General features: G+C 41.2%; 1 protein-coding gene across 2 annotated transcripts; it reads left to right on the plus strand.

Moving 5' to 3' along the window:
• Positions 1-492: 492 nt before the first annotated feature.
• On the plus strand, positions 493-18,846 carry SPACA1 (sperm acrosome associated 1). Of its 2 annotated transcripts, XM_057419971.1 has the most exons (7): positions 493-1,012; positions 4,568-4,624; positions 10,437-10,538; positions 10,915-11,021; positions 11,522-11,660; positions 18,137-18,278; positions 18,552-18,846. In XM_057419971.1, exons 1-7 carry the CDS (start codon positions 703-705, stop codon positions 18,640-18,642), a joined length of 948 nt encoding a protein of 315 aa, XP_057275954.1. In that variant the 5' UTR covers positions 493-702; the 3' UTR covers positions 18,643-18,846. The 2 variants fall into 2 exon arrangements, with proteins under 2 accessions (XP_057275954.1, XP_057275955.1); XM_057419972.1 differs by lacking the exon at positions 4,568-4,624.
• Positions 18,847-19,254: the final 408 nt, after the last annotated feature.

Consider the following 19,254-nt stretch of genomic DNA (forward strand, 5'->3'; position numbering starts at 1 on the left):
AAGTCAAATAGATAAGATATGCAGGTAGTCTCAAAAGCAGGGAAAACTCTGTTCATTTTCAACTCCCATGAAAGCAAATTTCACAGAGCTCAGGTCCAGCTCTGCCCTCACAAAGCAATCCCCTGTTGGCTGTGCTTCTTTATTCTGGGGAAGTGCAACTGCTGATGGAAGTCACACTGACTGAGGAGAAAGTTCTCGCCCAGATAGCTTGGGACATCTGCAGATGCCTTCTGATGATCAAAGCAAAGATGATGACGTGGATTCTCTGTAAAATGTGGGAGTATCACCTGCAAACACTGGTTTTGGGTAGTGGGGATGCTTATTGCAAACAGGCTCTTCTATTCTTAACCTGCTGGCCTGGCATCCCACTCACAACCAGAACCGCGGTCCAATGAACCCATCATACACGTGATTGGTAGTTTCCTGAATGTATGTGCATTTATTTGGCTTGCACAGACCCCCTCTGCACAGGGCTTTGGCAAACTGGGGGTTGCAAGGTCCTGTGGAAAACCTAGGATAATACTTTTAAGAAGGGGGAGTCACCTTTTTTGGACTTTGGAGAAGAACTAGATGCTTCAGTTGCAACCATAAACGCTATTATTTAGCACTGTCTTTGAGAGGCAGTCTGATCCTTTGGGTACCTCAAAGTTTGCCATCCATTTTATTAGAAACAGTCTTGCTGTCCCGCACGAGTGGCAGCAAATGAATGTCTGCAAACTGCTCTCACTCCGCTTGCCAGCTTCCACCTACGACCTCGGGGCTCCCGGACCAGCCAGCCCAGGACGGGCACGGCAGCCCGGTGGCAGGCCCGGAGCTCGGCCCGCTGTGACGCGGCCGGGGTTGCCAGGCGGCGCGGCGGGCAGGGAGCGCGGCGGCATGGCGCTGCGGGCAGGCGGCGCGGCGGGGCTCCTGGCGTTGCTCGTGCTTCTGCTCCTGGCCTCGCTGGCGTCGGGCAGCGGGAACGGTACCAGCGCAAAGCCGACGGAGGCCCCGAGCGGGGACGACAACTGGGGTGAGGCGGCCGCGGGCGGTGTGGGTGCCCTGGCGGGCCCAGGAACGACGCGGCCTCGATACCTCCGGTCCTGGCCGCGCTTTCCCGAGAGGTGTCGGGACCCCATCTCCCGTCAGCCCGCCTGCCTCTAGGTCTTCTCCCGTAGATCTGGTGATTCCCACTCTCGCCGAGTGGAGTTTCCCCTTTCCCGCCTGGCTTCCCTCTCTGGAGGCAGTGGGTGCTGGCCGGGGTGCAGGGAGACCAGGTGTCATGTGGAAGAGCAGGTATTTGCGAGGCTGCCTGTAGTCGTGCTTACTGAGCAAGGCTGAATCACGGCCGTGATGTAATGTACTCTCTTCAGTGTCATCTGCAGGCAGTGGGAAGGTGTCGGAGTGTATTCAGTGCTTTATTAAGCCATGCAGCATCGCAGGGACCCTCTCAAAGCCGGGGAGACGGGGAAAGCTCCCGATCTGCTCGCAGCCAAAGTGTGGGCTACGGAGAGTTGGATATATGCAACCCCCTTTTGTGTGCTGTTGTCAAGCAGCGAACCAAACAGGTTCACAGCTGATGTGTTGTCAAGTGCAAAGCCATTTGCACATGGAAAGTTTCTGTCCTGGGAAAGCTGTGTCCCCTTAGCTGCCCCTTGCGGTGTCACGTAGGGGATGGAGCAGTGCTGCTCCTGCTCCCCAGTGCACTCTGACCTTCAGGATCCCTTAAATACTAAACCTGCACCACTTGTCAAGAATGAGATGCCCAATTTGGGCCTGAGTTCCCCGCGGGTTCACCGCCATGACTGAGTGCTCCCTGTTGACATTTCTAGTAGAACTTGTCTGGGCTTTTTAAGTGTTTATCAAAATATTCTGCATGTGAGCTATGATGTGGCTTGTAATTAAAATGGTGTATAATGGCAAAGATTTCTGTTCTATGTAGGCTTCCAAATGTAGAGAGGAATACAGGCTGCCTTTGCTGCACTGGTACTAATTGCAGCCCCCTGACAGGCATGTAAATGCAGTTCCTTAGCACATTCTTATCTCAGCCTGTGTGGGATTTACATATATAACTCCTATTAATGTTAATGGAAGCTTAAATACATAATTCTTTTTACATAAGGCTGACATTGTATTTTTATCTGAACCTGATGCAACTGGAGCCAGCCATCTTACATAAGTAGAAAGACCTGTAGTTTCATACCAGAAGGTTTCTCAACATTTTGGTTCATTTGAAATGCATGGAGGAAATGCAAGTAAGGAAGGAATACAGAACTTTGTATTGTCGTGTTGGCATGGAAAGTTCATGTAGTTTTTATAGTGTTAAGTTAAGCAGGGGGTGATCGATGAATCTGATCTTGTTTCCCTTAAAGTTTCTTCTTGTTGCTTTGTTTAAAGTTAGTTTTAATTTCATTAAATCAGAAGTCAGGACTGAGGATTCCTGATTAATGTGTTAATTTAGAACCAATCAGCTTTTAGTATTTAGATGTGTTTAAAGGTTTATTTGGAGTAATACTACTCAGAAAATACACTGTCTTTTTATTTAGAGCTGTAGTTGGTTCATCATTAGGAATCTCTGACAGAAAAGCCATGTTGTGCTTTGTGCTGCTGCTGAAGCCAGAAGCATCCTGACAGGGTATCATGGTTGATAATTTCACCTATAATTAGGAGAAGTTTGCTTTCACTGGTTAGCAAAGCCCCTCAACCTTCCATTAGTAACATCTGCAGTTCTGTGTCACTTCTTGTTTCTAAAGCTTTTTCTTCTTTCTTTTGTTTTTTTTTTTTTTTTTAAATTTGTGTCTGGATGGGAAGTGGCAGCTTCTCCTTTCAGTTACGATGACACCCTGTGATGGCTACACTCAGCTTGTCATCTCAAAATTGAATTACAGTAATACCTACTTTCAGGGTAGAGGTTTAGGCCTTCCTGTAAGCTGATATGAATTGTCAGGTGTCTACTGATTTGGGAATTTACATCACCTGAAGCTGTCCTAGCCATCCCTCCCATTAATTTGTGCACATTTAAGTTTTATTCTGTGCAGACAAGACTGTGAATGACTGACCCATTAATTTAAAAGAAGCTAAAGAAAACATGACAGGATGTCCATGGTGGGGACCAGCCTCTAAAGAAGTCGGTGCTTGTTATGGCTCATTAGAGGCAGAGTTTGAGAATACACTAGCTGTTTTAAAGATTGTCTTTGTTTTCTTAGGATTTTAATCTTACCATTTTTTTTCCTTATGTTTTGGCTAAGGTTGGATTCCTTATCATTCAACTGGATAGTTACCATTTAAAGATTGCTGTGCATACACTAGAAGACTGTTCTGACGGGCACAGCTTATATGCTGAAGTAAATGTCAAAACCGTAGAGACAGAGATAATAGAAGAATGAGATTTTGATGGTTCATTTATAATGTTGGGAAGAAGAGTTCAGTATCAGTGTATCGTTTTGGAGAATGCAGCATGCTGCTGTAGTGTAAATCCTTTGCAATAAAGGAATAAAGGTTTTATGTTTGTATATCACTGACTGCAAGAAAAATGAATCCATTCCTTTCAACCTGAGAAATTTAAAGTTTTGGATAGTGTGTGAAAAATGTTACTCAGAGATTTAGTAGCAAGAAGTGATACATAAACTTGCATATAAACTTTCATTGCTGCACAGAAATAACATTTTGTAAACATAAATCTGGAACATAAAAAACTGAGAGACAGTGAAAGCAAACTTTACATTGGTAAGTACTTGTTATCAGAAAAAATTTATCTGAGTAGGCAGGATTGGCAGTGTAGACTCATAAAAACAGTCATAGTGACTTTGTATTTGGAAAAATTGAAAAGACCTCTTGCTTATTTAGTGGATAATTTCCAAAGGAGCTTCACTAAATTAGTTTCTCTATGGAACAGTTATTGTATCTCAGTATTCTTATAAACAAACATTCAACTTGTCTGCTATTAGGAATAAAACATATAATTCAGATTTGAATCCCAGATGGAGATGAGAACCTTTTGCTTTTGTACATTCTGTGAAACCCATTCTGTAACCTCAAAGTACCATTAAAAATGGAAGGAACACAATCAGTGATTAAAACCCCAGTACTTCATTAAAATACTGTACCTGGTTGACTCATCTTGGTGCTGGCTGTCTAAACCTGACCTTGAAGTGTGATGGGGAGAAAATTATGTGGGAAGGCATACATTAGCCAGAAAGAACAAACAAGGAAATGAGTTAACTGAATATTGTTTAATGAAAATTTTACTTAACTCCTTTCAGGGAAGAACTATAATTTGCATAGAATCTAGACACTGCCCTTCCCAGAGCATTCAGTAGGCTAATTTAACATCATGGGCTGGTTTAGAAGAAAACTACACTTTCTAAAGGATTGTCTTAAGGTTTAAACATGAATGCTATTATTCACACTGGATTTTACGATATTTTTTCCATAAAAGTCTTGTTTTTCTGGTCTAGTTAATGGAAGCAAAAATGTTGGCAGATTTGACATTTCAACTAAAAAGTAGTAAAGATATAAAGGTTGCAGTTAGGTGGGTATTTCCACCCTGTCATTGTATTAAAGATATAACTTTAGACTTTGTGTTCAGGTCTGCATGACACCGAGTCCACGAAAATAGAATATGGAGAATGCACAGTTACGTGTGGTAAGTAGGAAAGCAGATGAATAGCACATATCATCATTTTTTTTTGGGGGGGGGGGGAGGGGAAGTGCTAACTGTAGCAATTTAGCAGTTGTAATTTGCTTGCCCTCATTCACCTCTCATTGATTTCAATTGCCAATAACTATAATTAACAAAAACAATCAGGCTGATTGTCATTAGGAGTTTAGGTCAGATCTGTTGTTTTATTAATTTCACAGCCTGCAAGCTCCTATTTTAAACCAGTTCTCAACGTTTATTGGCACATGAGCTGCCTTCCCCAAAGTAACAATTTTCGCTATTTGTGAACATCTGTGAGATGTTCAGAAGATGAAAGATCTTCTGATGCTTCTCACAGATGTCTTCCCACATACAATATTGCCAAAAAATTGCTTGCCTGCAGTAGCCTGTTCTGTATTCTGCATTTATACAATTTATAAATTGTGCAGTGGAGAGGAGAGGTGTCATTCTGGAGTAGGAAGGGAGAAAGGAAAAATGAGATGAGCTTCAAGAAGGCATCTCTCTGTTTGGGGCGATGATAGAAACTGCTGTGAGGTGGTAATTATATCACTTAGGAAGCAGTCTTGAATCAGAAATGCTATTATTTTTTTTTTTTCATGAACAAATTCAGCTTCTCATAAGACCACAGAAAAAAGAAAGACGAGAGTAAAAACTTCCCCATCAATCTGATGTTTTCTAGACTATGCCTTTTTATTTTTTCAAGTCACTTTTTCATATTTCCAGTGATAGAACTTCCTTGATTCCCTCCTATTTTACATCTTAGGATGTTATGGGTTTATGAGATTTTTTTTTTTTTCTTCTTTGTGTTTTAATATTTCTCTTTCTTCAGTTCATAATTTCAAATCTGCTTGTATGTTCCATATACTGATGTTGTATATGTATACCAATACACTTAACCTCACTTGCTCTGATGCACACATTTTGGATACCAAGAAATTGTTCCTTGTGGCCCATCCCTCTAGTAGATGTCTCAAATGTTGCGTATTTCCAGGGATTTTCACTAAATTTTGTCTCAGTTTTATCTTGAGTCCATCAGAATTAATATTGTGGTGGGTCAGCCTTGTCTGGATGCCACCAGCCATTCTATCAGTTCCCTCCTTAGTGGGACAGGGAAGATGAAAAAGATGTGTTGAGATAAAGGCAATTTAATAAAGAAAAGCAAAGGCTGTGCACAGAAGCAAAGGAAACAAACAAACAAAATTATTCTCTCTACTTTGCATCATTAGGTGATGTCCAGCCACTTTCTGGAAAGTGAAGTAGGGCCCCAGTATCTGTAACAGTTGCTTCAGAAGAAAAATGCCTTAACAAAAGCGCTCTCCCTCCCCGCCCCTCCCCCTCCCCCCCCCCCCCCCCCCCCCCAATAGGTTTGTTGCTGAGCAAGATGTAATATAGTACAAAATATCCCTTTGGTTAGTTTGGAGCAGCTGTCCCAGCTGTGTCTCCTTCCAGCCTCTAGCCCACTCACAGCCTACTGATCTTTGGAGAGTGTGTATGAAGAAAGCTTTGATCCTTGATGCTGTGAGAGCACGGATTAGCAGTAGCCAAAACATCAGTGTGTTATCCACACTATTACAGATACAAATACAACGCACAGTACTACGAGGGCTACAGGGAAAATTAGTTCTGTCCCAGCCAGACTCAACACAAAATGTTTAACTCCTATAGTCTTACTGAAGAATGAGAAAAGGGAGGCTTTAACAGAAAAGGCATCATCTCATATCTGGCATCATGTAGTATCTGAAGTTCAGATCACGTTTGTAGCATTCATTCCAGTCTGGGCTGTTCAATGCATGGCATGTTTACCCTGAAATTCAGGAAAACAGACTTTGTCCTTTTGAGGGATCTGCTTAGTAGAGTGCAATGGGATCAAGCTCTGGACAGAAGAGGGGTAAAAGAAAGCTGGTTAATATAATAAATATTACATTAAAAAAATAAAAATAAAAATGAAGGATTGCCTTCTCCAAGATCAGGAGTGATGCATCCTGACAAAGAGGACATCAGGCAAGAATGTCAGAAGGCCTGCATGGGTGAAAAAGGAACTGCTGGACAAACTTAGACACAAAAAGGAAGCCTATAGTTGGTGGAAGCAAGGACAGGTAGCCTGGGAGGAATACAGAGAAGTTGACCGAGCATCTAGGGATAAGGTTAGGAAAACTAAAGCCCTGATATAATTAAATCTGGCCAGAGACATTGAAGGCAATGGGAAAAGCTTCTCTATGTACATCGATGATAAAAGGAAGACTAGGGAAAATGCGTGTCTTCTCTGGAAGGAAACAGGAGACCTCATTACCCAGGATATGGAGAACATTGAGATACGCAGTGACTTTTTTGCCTCATCTTCACCAATAGCTCCGGCCACACCACCCATGTCTCAGAAGGCAAAGGCAGGAACTGGAAGAAGAACTGCCCATTGTAGAAGATCAGGTTTGGGAACATCTAAGGAATATGAAGGTGCACAACTCCATGTGACCTGATGAGGTGCATCTGTGGGTCCTGAGGAAACTGGCAGATGAAGTGGGCAAACCACTGTAAATAATATTTGAGAAGTCATGGCAGTCTTGGGAAATTCCTGCTGACTGGAAAAGGGGGAACATAATCCCCATGTTTAAAAAGGGAAAAAAGGGAGATGGGCCAGTCAGTATCACCTCCGTGACCAGCAAGATCATGCATCAGATCCTTCTGGAAACTATGCCTGACAGATTTGATGGCCTTCTGAGATGGTGTTACAGTGCTGGTGGATAAGGGAAGAGTGACTGACATCATCTACCTGGACTTGTGCAAAGCATATGACACTGTCCCACACAGCATCCTTGTCTCTAAACTGGAGACACATGAATATGATGGAGGGAACACCCAGTAGATAAAGAATTGTCGGGATGGTCACACTCAGAGTTGTGTTCAACAACTTGGTGTCCAAGTGGATACCAGTGACAAGTGTCATTTCTCAGGGTTGGTATTGGTGCTGTTTAACATTGGCAATATGCATGGTGGGATTGAGTTCACCCCCTACAAGTTTGTTGAAGACACTCAAGCTATGTGGTGCAGTTGACACACTGGAGGGAAGGGATGTCATCCAGAGGGATCTTTTCAGGCTTGAGAAGTGGGCTTATGAGAACCTCACGAAGTTCAAAAAGGGCAAGTGCAAGGTGCTGCATATGGGTCAGGGCAATTGCAAACAACAGTACAGGCTGGGTGGAAAATGGATTGAGAGCAGCCCTGAGGAGAAGGACTTGGGGGTGCTGGATGACAAGAAGCTCAACATGACCTGGCAGTATGCACTTGCAGCCCAGAAACCAACCATACCCTGGCCTGCATCTAAAGGAACATGACCAGCAGGTCAAGGTAGGTAATCCTGCCCCTTTGCTCTCGTGAGACCCCACCTGGAGTAATGTGTTCAGCTCCCGGGCCCCCAACACAACAGGGATGTGGATCTGCTTGAGTGTGTCTGGAAGAGGGACTTGAAGATGCTCAGAGGGCTGAAGCGCGTGTCCTATGAAGATGGGCTGAGAGAGTTGGGCTTCTTCAGCTTGGAGAAGATGCCAGTGAGGCCTTAGAGCAGCTTTCCAGTACCTAAAGGGGGCCTCCAAGAAATCGTGAGAGGGACTTTTTTACAAGGGCATATAGTGACAGGACAAGCATCAGCGGCCCATGGCAAGGGAGTTGGACTAGTTGATCTTCCAACCCTAACCATTCTGTGATTCTGTGATTCTGTGTTTGTCTGGTGAAAGACTGAAAGGAAGCTTCTTGGTTCTTCCAGTAAAGCTATAAGCTTTTTGCCACCTTTGGTCCTTCTTATTCCTTAGATTCATCTATGTAGCCGTCTATATTTCTTGCTTTCTGAACTGACTCAATTTAATTAATTTTTTCCCAGTAATCCTGTGGCTCAGATCCATTGCTCCTCTAGTCATAGTCCAGGTTTATGGAGGCATTGAAACATCATTAAAGCATATGTTAATGATGTCTTGTCATACTTGCCTCAGTCTCTGTAATCTAATTGTTTTGGCCACTCACCTCTTATTTTCCCTCATAACTGGTATTTTTGTATTGCTAAGTATTCAGTGCTTTGTGGGTCATCCCTCTTTACCACCTCTTCCCCAGTCTATTAATTTAAATTTAGGTAATTTATTTAGCTGCATTGTGGCCAGTTTCCTGTTAGGTTAACTTGTATGACTTGTTGAAGTTAAGACTTCATTTGTTAGAGCATCTCAGTAGATTAATTTCATCAGTATTGGCAGCTACTAAAAAAGAGGTAGGGAAAGGAAACATGTGAATGAAAGAAAAAGCTGTACAAAAGGAAGAGGCAGAGGGGTACCGAGTGAACTTGCAGATCTAATTAAAAGCTTTTTTCATCAACCCTTTGAGTATAACTTATTTCCCACATTATAATGTTCTCATAGATAAAGCATGCTGAGATTTTTCCTGATGAATGATGTTAGCCCAGCAGCCAGATTTTATCAAGCCAGCCTTTTGGCTTTTCATAGGTTTCCTGTCTTTTTTGTTAGCTAAAAAAACTACATGGCACTGAAGAAAGAGGAATGCCTTTAATAAAAGTTCACTGCTATTTACACCTTCTGTCTCTGCATCCACGAGATGAGACATTCTCTGGAGAGGAGAACGATTCTGTGTCATATTCAGTAAGTGGTGGTGTCTCCCTCTGTCACTTCACGTTCTCTTTCACGAATTACATGACATCTCTGAAACATTCTGAAATCCATTGGTTTATATTATACACATTTAAGGAAGGCAGATGCATCATAAATGCAATGTTCTAACCAATTTCCTATTTATTTTTCCACTGCGAAGAGTTTAACTCTCCTTTTTCCATGCCTATTAGTAAACAAATTGGTTCTGGAAAAATGGCAAAACCTTCAGTGTTTACTGGGCCTAAACATATTATTCCTGCCTCCTCCACAAGCTATGTCATTCCAATGAACTGTGTACACACTGTTTGGCAAAAACAATTATAGCACTTGTTTTGAATTTGTTGTAATTGTCAAAATGGGGATGTTCCCATTGAAATCCTGATAGGGATAACGAACATTTTTTTTTGCTTCCTTGAACATTGTGTAGGAATTCCCTTAACTTTACACGTTTGTGATAGGTTGCCTCCTGTTCTTTGTCTTCAGTAGGACTCCCCACATTGCAGGTGGAGTCCTGGTGGTCAGCACTTCATTTCAACCATTTCTCATGAGAAGCCCTATGTTATTGACCACCAGCTTCCCTGGGAGGCTTACTTTTGGAGGCTGTTGGTTGTATATTCCTGTGTCACTCACTGGTGGTCACTGTTAGGTAACTTTCCCCAGTCTCACTGCCAGGAGGTTTTTTGTACCTTCAGTTTCTGTTGACCCTGATGGGAGCTGAAGATGTTCAGACAGTCACAAGACTGGAGACTGAGTTGGCAGTCTGTACAGTATTCTCTGTGCTATCTGATTTGAGCATTTAAAGGCCAGGAGCCTGAATGATATTTAAAGTGAATTAACTGTTTTGCAGAACATATATCAGTTTCTTTTCAAACTCCTTTCGTGTAGAAAAAAGTTCAGTTCTTGTTCTGACACATGATGATTCTAAGAATCTGTCTCAGCTCCCTAGGGTGCAGAGCCTGACAGAAGTAGATGTTGTCTTGAAATCTTAGATACCAATACAGGATAGCTTTAGCAGGCACTCTGAGATCTGTTTTGCCTGGTATCTGGTAGATACATCATATTACCATCCAGGATAAAGAAAGAGAAAGCAAAAACAGAGTATGAAGGAAATAAAGAAATGAGGGTGAACGATTATTTTTTTTTTTTCCTCAAAGGAATTGGCATTCGAGAAGTTCTGTTAACCAGCGGATGCCCTGCAGCTGAAACAAAATGTATTATCGGTGTGGAGGAATGCGAGGGGCCAGTAGACTGTGGATGTAAGTGCAACGCTGTGATACAGTAATCTAGAGCAAATAAGTTGATTCAAAGGAAACATCCTTATTCTGTTAGTGCAGTGGAAGTGGAATGAAGTGATTGCATTCCACTCTCCAATTACCCTGTTAAGCAATCCACTAACATTTCAGATCTTGTTTCCATACTGATGTGCGCTTGATTTCAAGTCCCTTTAAAATACTGTTTGTCTGCTGTGATTTGTTCCAGACATTAGAAAAAGTAAAAAGTATTTTCAGTAATTTTAACGGAAGGGATAATTTCCAAGTAACATTTTTTGGTTTGAAGAGTTACAGATTTTATGATCTATACTGAAGTGTTTTATAGAGTTGATGACATACCTATTAAAAATTCCTCCAACAGGGGGAATCCCAATTTCTAAGGACCCTGAATGCGTGAAGATGCCTTGTATTTATATACCTCCTGAAAATCGATTTAAATACATTTGGAAGAAGTTAATTCAAAACCAGGTGAGTAATTGAACCCTACTTTGTGCAGAAAAAATGCATACCACACGTACTTACTACATGGTCCTTTTGAATTCTACAGACTTCTAGGCAGAGTATTTCTTTCGCTGTCATAATGCAAAATAGCCCTGATTTCTCACTAGTGGGTTTGTAATACAAGGACTTGCATGGTTTTGCTCCTTTATGCAGCTTCAGTTTCCTGTTTATGTGAGGGAAACAATAATTTTAGAGAGTAATATTTACTGTTATTTCAGAAAGACGAGGCATAGTGACTGGTGACTGCATACATGTCATCAAGTCACAACCACGTTACCCTTCCCAGTTGTTCAAGTAGGAGATGCTGCAGAAATGGGAGAAATTTTCCTACAGCCAAGAGGTCCTTCCAGGTTGAAAGCCATTGGAGTAGAAGATGCACTTTTCTGTGCAATTCATCTTTGCAGATCTATATGAAAAAATACATACTTTTTTTTTAATTTGTTTGTTTTTCTTTTATATATTGCCAGACAGCACACACTCTTCCCAATGATAGATCTATTATGGAAGTCTGCCGAGGTAACCAGTCGGTTACTTACCAATGTGAAACTCGAAGAAAAAAAGGAAGTGCCATTGCTTCTGTAAAATACACAGTCCACGCAAAAACTGGTAAGCTCATAGAGATGCTTACTGCCTTCTAGTGAGATGGCCTTGTGTTTTTCATGTAGTGCTCAATCTTTGTAAGGTTGCATGTCACCAGTAGTATATGGGCAGGAGCCTGTGTGCTGTGGTAATGGCTGTCATGAAATGCAGGCCAATAAAAGGGACATATAAAAGGAAATGACAGCATGGTAATGAAGAGGTTCCTTGTGGTAGGACTATTTCCTTCATCCTTTCTAAAAATTCATGCTAAAATAAGGAGGGTTTCCTATTACCTGTTTATTTTTTACTGCAGCCAGGTTGGTCAAGGTAGACTCGTTTTTTGCATCACTAAGCCACATAGCACCAGCAGCACAGGTTCTGCAGTTAAGTCTCCTTTCCACTTCAATACTGAAGCAGGAAAACAACCTTTTGGGTTCATCTTTTAGTGACTGTCTGGATTTTGCTTATACACAATGGATTCAGCAAAGTTTAACATTAAAAAGAACACATCATAAGACAGTTCACCAGTACTATCTTTCTCACGTCCTCTGCTAATGGTATTTTTGCTGACTTCATCAGGAAAGGTATCAGTGTGCTGATTTTCTCAAGTCATGAGAATAATCACATGGAAACTCCATCTTACCTAATCAGAGAAAATGTGAAAGTGCTCTGCTCATCAAAAGTGCTGTTGGTTTGGTATTTTTTCCTGAAATAATGTAAATTCAGGTCTTATGCAAAATTATGGCAGACTAGCAAGAAAAAAATCCTTGGGGATACCCCTCCCTGTGTTTCTCCCCTTCATGTTGTTTACAAAGGTAAAACTGTCTGGCTGGGAATCCTGCTTTTTTTTTTCCTCTCTCTTTAGTAAGATAAGCTAGTTCCTGTATCTCTGTTGAAGTAATTTCTGCCATTGTACAGTAATTGGAATTTGTTCATTCATTTTCCAAATCCATCTGCCAGTCACAAAACACCCAAGCTTTTTTTTTCTTTTTCCTTCTCCCACTATTCAGTCTGTACATTCCTTTTTTGCACAGAGGAAACTTCCTTTTTGAGACCTGAATTAGCAGAGCATATAGTCTGTTTTAGGTTTAAGCATGCAAATGGTCCCATTGATTTGAGCCCAGTGAGTCATCAATGGGAGGGCTCACACACTTGTGTTTAAGTTGTGACTGCATGGTCTTGGTGAAAAGTGGTCAGATGAAACCCGCCCAACAGACATACCCACTGAGAACTTCTTACAAGGGTTGAGATTTGTTGATTCAAAAAACATTTACAACTATACAGAAGTCTGAGGAAAACAAGCTTTAAGGTTTTTTTGAGTATGAAAGGAACCGTTCCTGCTGCTTTCTGCTAGATCAGTGTCCTATGGCTTTGTGCAGAGGTGTCTGTAGATGCCCAAATGAGTTTCTGGGCTTTTCTTCCCCAGATGTGACATTCTTTGGACTTCAGAAATTATTATCTCTAAATTAGGTACATAGAAGAGGTTATCAGTTGAAATTTTGGTTGAAAATGTGCGAGGACTTTCATCATACAGATCGAGTTTTGCTCGCTGTGGATGGTCAGAGCCTAGCCAGATCAGAAGACTTCATTTACTTTTCCAACAGGATCTGAAAGAAATAAGAAAGAACCTTCTAACAGCTTGTGTTTGGGTGCGGACTTTCTTAGCTGGTGCCTGGTATTTTGCAGAGTTGCTCTGTTCTCTGCAAGCATGGCATGCTGTATTGTTCAGACCCTGAAAAGGGGTAATGTTTCTGCCCATGGTACAATGCTGCCTTTTCTAGTTCCTCATTAAAAGACTTTTTGAAATAGGGGTTGGGAGATTTGAGACAAGTTTATAAACCCTGTCAAGAAAAATGTTTTTTCGACCTACTCCAGAAAATCTAAGACTTTTTGTTGAGTGAACAACATCTGCCATCTATCTATCTGGTCTCCAAGCTGAAAGGTAAACAAGAGCAGAATCACAAAATCAGTATCAGACATAGGACTAAAATCTCCTTTTTTGGGTAATCTGCAAGACTGAACTGGGTTTTTTCCAACATCCAAAGCCAGGGATAGATTTCTAGTCAGCGCAGATAGGATGGGTGTGTGGTGGGCTCACCGATGGCTGGGTTGGAGCCAGCTGGAACCGTACATGTCTGGCACAGGGCAACCCAGCTGCTTTTCACAGTGGGCACTGGCACTTGGTACAACAGGTATAGGTTTTGGGAGGTGTATCTGAATCAGCTGAACGGACAAATCAGTTTTAGTCAGGAAAGAGCAAGTCCTCTCTGTTACCTCCTAAATTATTTTTTTGTTTGTTTGTTTTTAATCCAGCTGAAGTGATTCTGTTCATCTCTTTGTCTCACTCAAGCTGATAAACTTAAGTTTGTATATTTTGTCTTTCTTACCATCTAAATCACTCCTTTCACTACTCCACAGTGATACATTTCTTCATGCCAGAGCTACAGGATGGGGCAGGGAAAGTGGACATGTTTGCTCTGTGGCTGGCCATTTTTCTTTGCACTTTCCTAGCAAGGAATCTTTGAAGTTGCCAGCAAAGCTAAAAATTATCAGTGCAGCTGATAAGGGGCAAATGGCATTTGCTTTTGTCTCATCCCTCCTCCTCTTTCCAGTGCTCTGATGTTTTGCCGGCGTGAACAGCAGTGGTCAGATTCAGCAGCAATATCTGCAAGCTGCAAAACCACCACTTGAAAATACATAGCATGACACTTTCCACTTCAGATTTTGAGGCGTGTGAGGTGGGAGGAAGGGAAGGAATGTTGCAAAAGGGCAGCTAAAACCTCACAGGAATTTGTGTGTATTTGCCATGTGGCAAAATTTTGCATGAGTTAATTTTAAATTATGCATGGAGAACTTCATGCCTCCTTTACCGAGTGATAACTATGCTTCTTGGTGACCTTCTCGTAAACAGTCATAAATGACCTTTTGTGTAAGTGGTCTTTAGTAATTTGGGTCTTCCTTTTGTTTCAGAACTGTTTAGGCTTATGGGTTCTCTTTGTCTTTTATAGCAAGAGAAACATTGCAGGGGGGAAAAAAAGTATTTTATTTCCATCAAAAATTATTGGGATCTCTGCAAGGAAAATCCCAGCTTTTAATAACTGACATGTCTATATGTCCTTCTTACTACCATGAAACACGGAGGGGTGTCGTTTCACACTCATGCCTGTTGTGGTTTTCAGTGTTTTGTGAAGACTCTGGAGCTGGAAGGCTGTTTATTCATATTTACTAATAATAGTCCTGTGAGGAGGGAGGGCTCTGCAAGGGAGGAATGCAAGAGCAGAGAAGGATCCTCATTAAGATGCTATGTGAAGGGTGTGAACCTGTTGAGATCCCAGCTGTGCTCCAAGCTCCACACTTCTCATGAGTGAGACAGTTGGGGGTGTGTACTAGTGACGCTTCTGTGGAGAAGATGGAGGCAATAGCATTTCTGTGTCTCAGAGGCCGTTCTAGCCCCCATCTTTCTTCATTTCCTGCTGATGACTTCAGAACCAGATCTTCCTTTTGACAGAAAAGTCACATTTCTGTAACTGGTTACTGTACCAGCAGTACAGTAATCAGCATGGCCAGGTTGTCTGTGCATTTGCACAGAAATGAAATGGGGACTCCCAGTACTCAAGATAAAAAGCCTAGATTTCCTCTGTATGTATGCAGTTCTGCTCTCACATTAGCATATATCCATCCATTTTTATTACATAGAAAAAGTCTCATAGATAACCTAGAAGGAAACCAAAGAAGCTACTCATCACCATTATATTAAGAAAAAAACAAACAAACAAAAAAAACCAACAACCCAGAAACTAGGGTCTGCAGAGGCAAAATCTTACTCCTTTCTGCCAAACTGATACATGCTTTCTGGATCTGAAAATGGGTGGAAAGAACTCCTGTTGGCTGCTGAGCTGTATAAAAAATTAGTTGAGTGTCTGCTTGTAGATGGACAGTTAAATGATATAGGAGGAAATCCAGCTCCATGAAAAACCCAGGGGAAGAGGAGGATGAAGAGGAACAGTGCTTCTGGCAGAAGTAGTGGGTTTCCCTTGGACAGAAATGGTGCTGAAAAAGTAGGTATTCCAGTTCTCTTGATGTACATAGAATCACAGAATCATAGAATGGTTTGTGTTGGAAGGGACCTGAAAATCATCTAGTTCCACCCCCCTGCCATGGGCAGGGACACCTCTCCCTAGTTGCTCAAAGCCCCATCCAACCTGGCCTTGAACACTGCCAGGGAGTGCACACGTACTAGGGATTTTTTTACAATGTAATCATGGAATATATATATGATGGTGCTTTTTTTTCATCATTCTTTATAGTGAAGTAGTCCACAGACCCACAGTGGGCTGTAGGCTTCAAGCTGAAAGTCATTGAACTAAGCTTCCCATCTTTCAAAGAAAAATTGTTCTTCCTAATTTCATTAAGCTAAGTAGATTTTCAAGAAAAAAAAAAAAGGTGGTGTAAAACATCTTTGTAACCTTGGCTGGAAGCTGAACATGTTTTTAAGGCACATTCTGGCTGTGGCAAAAGCCTCGCTGACTAATTGGAGCATTGCCTGGATTTTAGGAGTGCAGTCGGGGGCTTAAAAGCGCACCTGATGTGAATCAGCCTTTGCTCATTGTGAACCAGCTTATTGGGAAGCTGCTTGCATTTTAAACACATGTGTTTACTTGGAAGGCATCCCCTCTGTATTAGCAGGTTGTCTCTTAGGCAGCTTTGGTTCTTGCTATTGGAAGAATGACTAAAAAGAGAATTTGAGTAGATTGGCCATGGATAACATAAAACTTGATTTTCTCTTCAGCAGGCTTCTGCTGCAGCCTGTGAACAGAGGTATTCTTAGAGTTCCAAATTCACATCTTGCCAAGGGGAAAATATATTACATTAATGAAATTGCAAAATCAAAGATAATTTGCATTAACCTTCATCCCCTGCAACTGCATGTAATTCTAAAAAGACACAGTCCAGTCAGTGAAGTGAGTTAGTCTGAAAGCAGGTATTTCTACACTATATGAAAACCCCTGTATTCAGACCTGCTATCTATGACATTCTCAGCCAGTTGACCATTCTTATCTCTCCTGTATCTTGCAAAAGATCAGCAGAATCCTATAGATGAGCTGTGGATTAAGAATATCAGAATGAAAATTCAGTGATGCGGGAGAATGAAACTCAAATGATGCAATGGGAGAGTTGCTTAGATACTACAGTGATGACAGTGGCACAGGACTTTATATAGAAGTAGAAATGAAACAGAAATAGAAATGGTTTTCCTGCAGTCATTCTGCTACACAGAATTCCTACCAGTGTGAACATGAATTTTGCATACCAGTCAGCAATTAGATAGCACCTTATAGTTGTAGAGGTTATATGAGGGAAAATGAAAGAAAAATTAATGTTGGCTTGTGTAAAATTGTCAAAGCTGGAGGGATCTGGGTAGGTGTCTGATTGTTCATTGATTTGATTGAATATGGCTGAACAAATAAGGTCAATTAAATTTCAGCACAAGGTGGTTGCGCTTGATTTCCAGGTGTTTTTTACCCAGTTTAAAACAACAAACGAAGGAAGTTTGGTTGACCATCTTCATCAGTTTCCACTCTTGTTAGGTTGTTTAGAGTCATCTCCTAAGTGGTATGTCTGGTCTTAGAGAAACTGCCTGAGTATTTTCAGGGCCCTCAGTTTCCTTAGGTACATGGTCGAACAGGCCGCAGTATTACAACATGCATTTTTACTAGATACCCTTGCTACATTTTTCTCAGCTTCATGCAGCTGCTCCTCACTGTGTGTTTCTGGGCCATGCAGAAAAGCCCTTTCCGTACTCAGTGGTTATTTGCTTTAAATAAAGGCTTTGCAGACCCAAGCAGGGACAGGGAAATGAAAAGCAGCACTTAAGTCCTTGAATCTGGTCTTTTGTTAGCATAGTCTCTTTTGGTTTCATTATTATCATTATTATTGCAGCAATTGCTATTGTTACAATTCTTCTGTAGCACAGTGCTACCTTGGTGCCTGAGCCCTGCGTGGCCGAGCACCTGGTACCAGGCACAGAACAAAGAAGTCACCCTGCCTCGAATGGCAGACAGCTTGTGGTAATTCTTCTGTCTTTATCATTCGAGCATCTTTCGTGGGCATGTCTTGAAAGATTTAAAGTATTTCTCAAAGCAAAAATATTGTTATATTGTCATTTGTAACATGTACCAAATAAACACTTTTCCCGCCATTTTTGACTTGTCTTTAGGTATTGCAGTTCTTTGTGTTTCACAGCTGTTGACAGGTATCACGCTCCACATGCCTTGATCTCCATTTCTTTGCATCTTTGTTGTTTAGATATGTCTTTACAAAGAAGGTATAAAATGTTACTCTTTTAAATTTTGCTGATGCAGTAAAGGCACAAAGGTCATGAAAGATGTCAGTAAATAGTCAAGCCTCAAGACCTGCTCTTTTTCAGTCCCGTCCATCAGATAAAATGCCTGATTCATTTGAAAATTTGAACATAATAATGACCAGGTATTTTTCTTCTTCAGAAATACAAGCAGAAGAACCAAAGAGAATACAAACAGGGTACTCAAGGAAAGAGACAGATGCCATTCTGATCTTTTGCCTTGTAATTGGAATCATTGTGGCTGTTGGTGTCTTCTCTGCCATGATCCTTATGATTCTTCACTGGTAGGTGGACAGCATACAGTGTGATTTATGCTTTATTTGGTCAAAATATGGTATTACTGCTGACAAGCATGACCTGGATGAACTGTTTTAAGTTTCTCGGTAGTTTAATATTTGTGTTGCCAGTAGAGAAAACAGGAGCAAGCTTCTGGAGACTAGAAAAAAGTACTTTGCAAAGCAGTTACAGCAACTGTGGCTGGGAAGGGAATGATTCAGAGCAATTTATGTAAGCCTGCTTAAAGGTATGTTTTTGTTTAATTCTTTTTTCCACTTCAGGGGTGTTGTAAAATCTCTTTGGAAATCAAAATCTGGGCAAAGCAACCAAGAGAAGCTGACCAACAAAAGATCACTGCATAACCTGGAATAAATAGCCCCCTCCCTCAAGGTCCAGAGTTGCCTTTCAAGGAATCAGAGTCTCTACCTGCAGCTACAGTGTTCTTACCATCTGCAAAAGCCTTAAGACAAAAAGTGGCAGAGCCACTTGCATAATGAACATTAGGAAAAAAAGTATTGATTACGTAGAAATATGATATAAAGATTAAAATATGTTTGAAATACTGGTTTTAAGAAATACCTTTTACAGTTCATTCACTGTCTTGAATTATTGGTCCATAAGTGGAATGGGTAAAAATATTTGTATTTTAAGGTGGATGCCATTACCCAGGTAGTGTAATGGTACGAGCACTTCTGAACTAGAGAAACAAGGCCAGATTTTTGTGAAGATGTTGAAAATTATATATTTAACACGTCTTAATTTTGTGAAGATGTTAACCTAGACTAGGTGAAACTAGGCAGAGACCAGTTTTTGTAAAGTGCTCTTCAATGATCTTCAAGCACAGCACAGTGATCACTGTAATCCAGTTTCTTCTTGACATATGGAAGGATGTGTAATGGTAAGAAAGTTCATTGGAGGGGAAGATAATTGCTTCACAATTTTCATTAAATTTTTACCTGCATATTTGCACACATAACATTTCTG

This window comes from Pezoporus wallicus, unplaced genomic scaffold, assembly GCF_028554395.1.
Source record: "Pezoporus wallicus isolate ANWC-B61680 ecotype Strahan unplaced genomic scaffold, APGP_CSIRO_Pwel_v1 contig_10953, whole genome shotgun sequence".
In the NCBI taxonomy this organism is placed as follows: Eukaryota; Metazoa; Chordata; class Aves; order Psittaciformes; family Psittacidae; genus Pezoporus; species Pezoporus wallicus.